General features: G+C 36.4%; 1 protein-coding gene across 1 annotated transcript; it reads right to left on the bottom strand.

Moving 5' to 3' along the window:
• Positions 1-776: 776 nt before the first annotated feature.
• LOTGIDRAFT_176026 (hypothetical protein) lies at positions 777-1,778 on the bottom strand (the record flags this gene model as incomplete). Its single annotated transcript, XM_009064838.1, has 3 exons — positions 777-835; positions 1,179-1,232; positions 1,505-1,778. 3 exons carry the CDS (start codon positions 1,776-1,778, stop codon positions 777-779), a joined length of 387 nt encoding a protein of 128 aa, XP_009063086.1.
• Positions 1,779-1,829: the final 51 nt, after the last annotated feature.

The following is a 1,829-nucleotide window of genomic DNA, read 5'->3' on the forward strand; positions in this document are numbered from 1 at the left end:
CTCTTCTTTGGGAGGAGGGGGAGGGGCATGCCGTAAAAACGCCACTGGTCTGGGGTAGGGGCCCGTGCACTTGGTTCAACCAGTCCCTATGATATTATAGTTGAGCTACTGTACACTTTGTCAAATGTCAACGGACATAAAAAGTTTAGAAAACTCCATAATATTCCCTATAAAAGGTACGTTTGTTTGGAATGTTACATTAAATAAAGATATCAATGAAAACAAGTCGGGACGTATACACAGACTCTTATACCAGTCGCTTTATTGTCGCTATCGTCTACAACTATCTGTAGTCTGGTTTATCTAGTCTATGATTGATTAATATAGACTAGGTCAACAGGTGAAAATCACCAGGTAAAATCATTAATGTTTGTACATTTGTATTAATGGTTAACTAAAACATTTAACAGTTTCTAGCGTATTGTTTTATTAATGAAATAGTGAGTAGATCGTGTATCGTGCAGATTCTCAACTGTAGAGTGATAACAGGTGCCCGTTGTATGATTGGTTGATATTGTTAAGATAATGTATATATGTGTAGCTGATATGTATATGTAACAGTATGTATATAAGATATTGTAGGTAGGTAAAATCGATATTAACTCAGATCTGTGGTTACATGTAAACAGTTATTAATCAGGTCGGTAGAAAGATAAGGATTAGAGATATAGAAAGTTAATTATACTATTTATTGTTATACATTGTATACAAATAATTAAAAATAGTAAATTGATACAGTCGAGATAGAGATGATAATCATTGTTGATTTTCGAGTGTTAAAACTTTGTGTAGAAACTAAGGATATAACACCGTGAATTATAATTGGAAAACTGATCTATTATTATAAAAAATAGTGATAAAAGTCATTAAAAAATTGGATAGTAAAAAAAATCGGATTGTTCGATGTCGGATATTGGTTTTATTGTGTTTATTTAACGTCATTTAGTACATTGTATATATATATATATATATATTCTATATGTTATATGTTATCATATCCAAATATCATGTCCAACTAGCCAGCGATCTGTTTTTGATTTATAACAACAATTTTCTGTGGTCAGAATGGTTTTATAGAGTTTGGTCTAAGGTAAGCTCCAATGATTTGAAAGGAATCTGGACGAGTAGTTTGGTATGGATGTAGAATATACCATATAGAGTAATATTGTATGACTTACCAGCCAATAGAACCTGAAGATTCAAAAGTTCATTAAGATCTACCATACCGTTTACTGAAAATATCAACAAAAATACTTTCACTACAACATGAAGTGTATTATAAAAGGTAAACATCCTCGTATATTCATCAGTGGACTTACCCGGTGTCATAACTATATAACAGAATCCTTCTTTAATCCAATAAATCTACCCCCTACCCCCCAATTAATACCCCCCCCCCCCCCTCCCTCTTAATCAATACTCACCTCCCCCTCTTCCCCATCCCCACCCCAATTAATTCTCACCCCACCCCGTTACCCTCTCCCCCCTCTCAATCAATACTCACCATTGAGGTCAATCTGAGCAAAGAGGGTGTTGAATAAGTCTAAATCAATGTTCAGTAAGGCCTGTAGAGCAGCTCTGGTCATACCCCCGTTAGTTACAGCGGCTGTAATAGTGGCTAGCAGATTAACTCCACCACTTGCACCTCCCAACAGACCAGTTGCACCTCCCAACAGCCCGCCTGCACCTCCACTTCCCAACAGACCGCCAACTATACACTCCGACTCCTGGCTCAACAGCATGACAATGGCGACGGCGAAAACAACTGCGATCTTCATCCTGTAGAAAAATGAAATGAAATTAATGGAGTTTTACATCCTACTTTCCTA

The sequence above is a fragment of the Lottia gigantea genome (assembly GCF_000327385.1).
Source record: "Lottia gigantea unplaced genomic scaffold LOTGIsca_657, whole genome shotgun sequence".
Lineage (NCBI taxonomy): Eukaryota > Metazoa > Mollusca > Gastropoda > Lottiidae > Lottia > Lottia gigantea.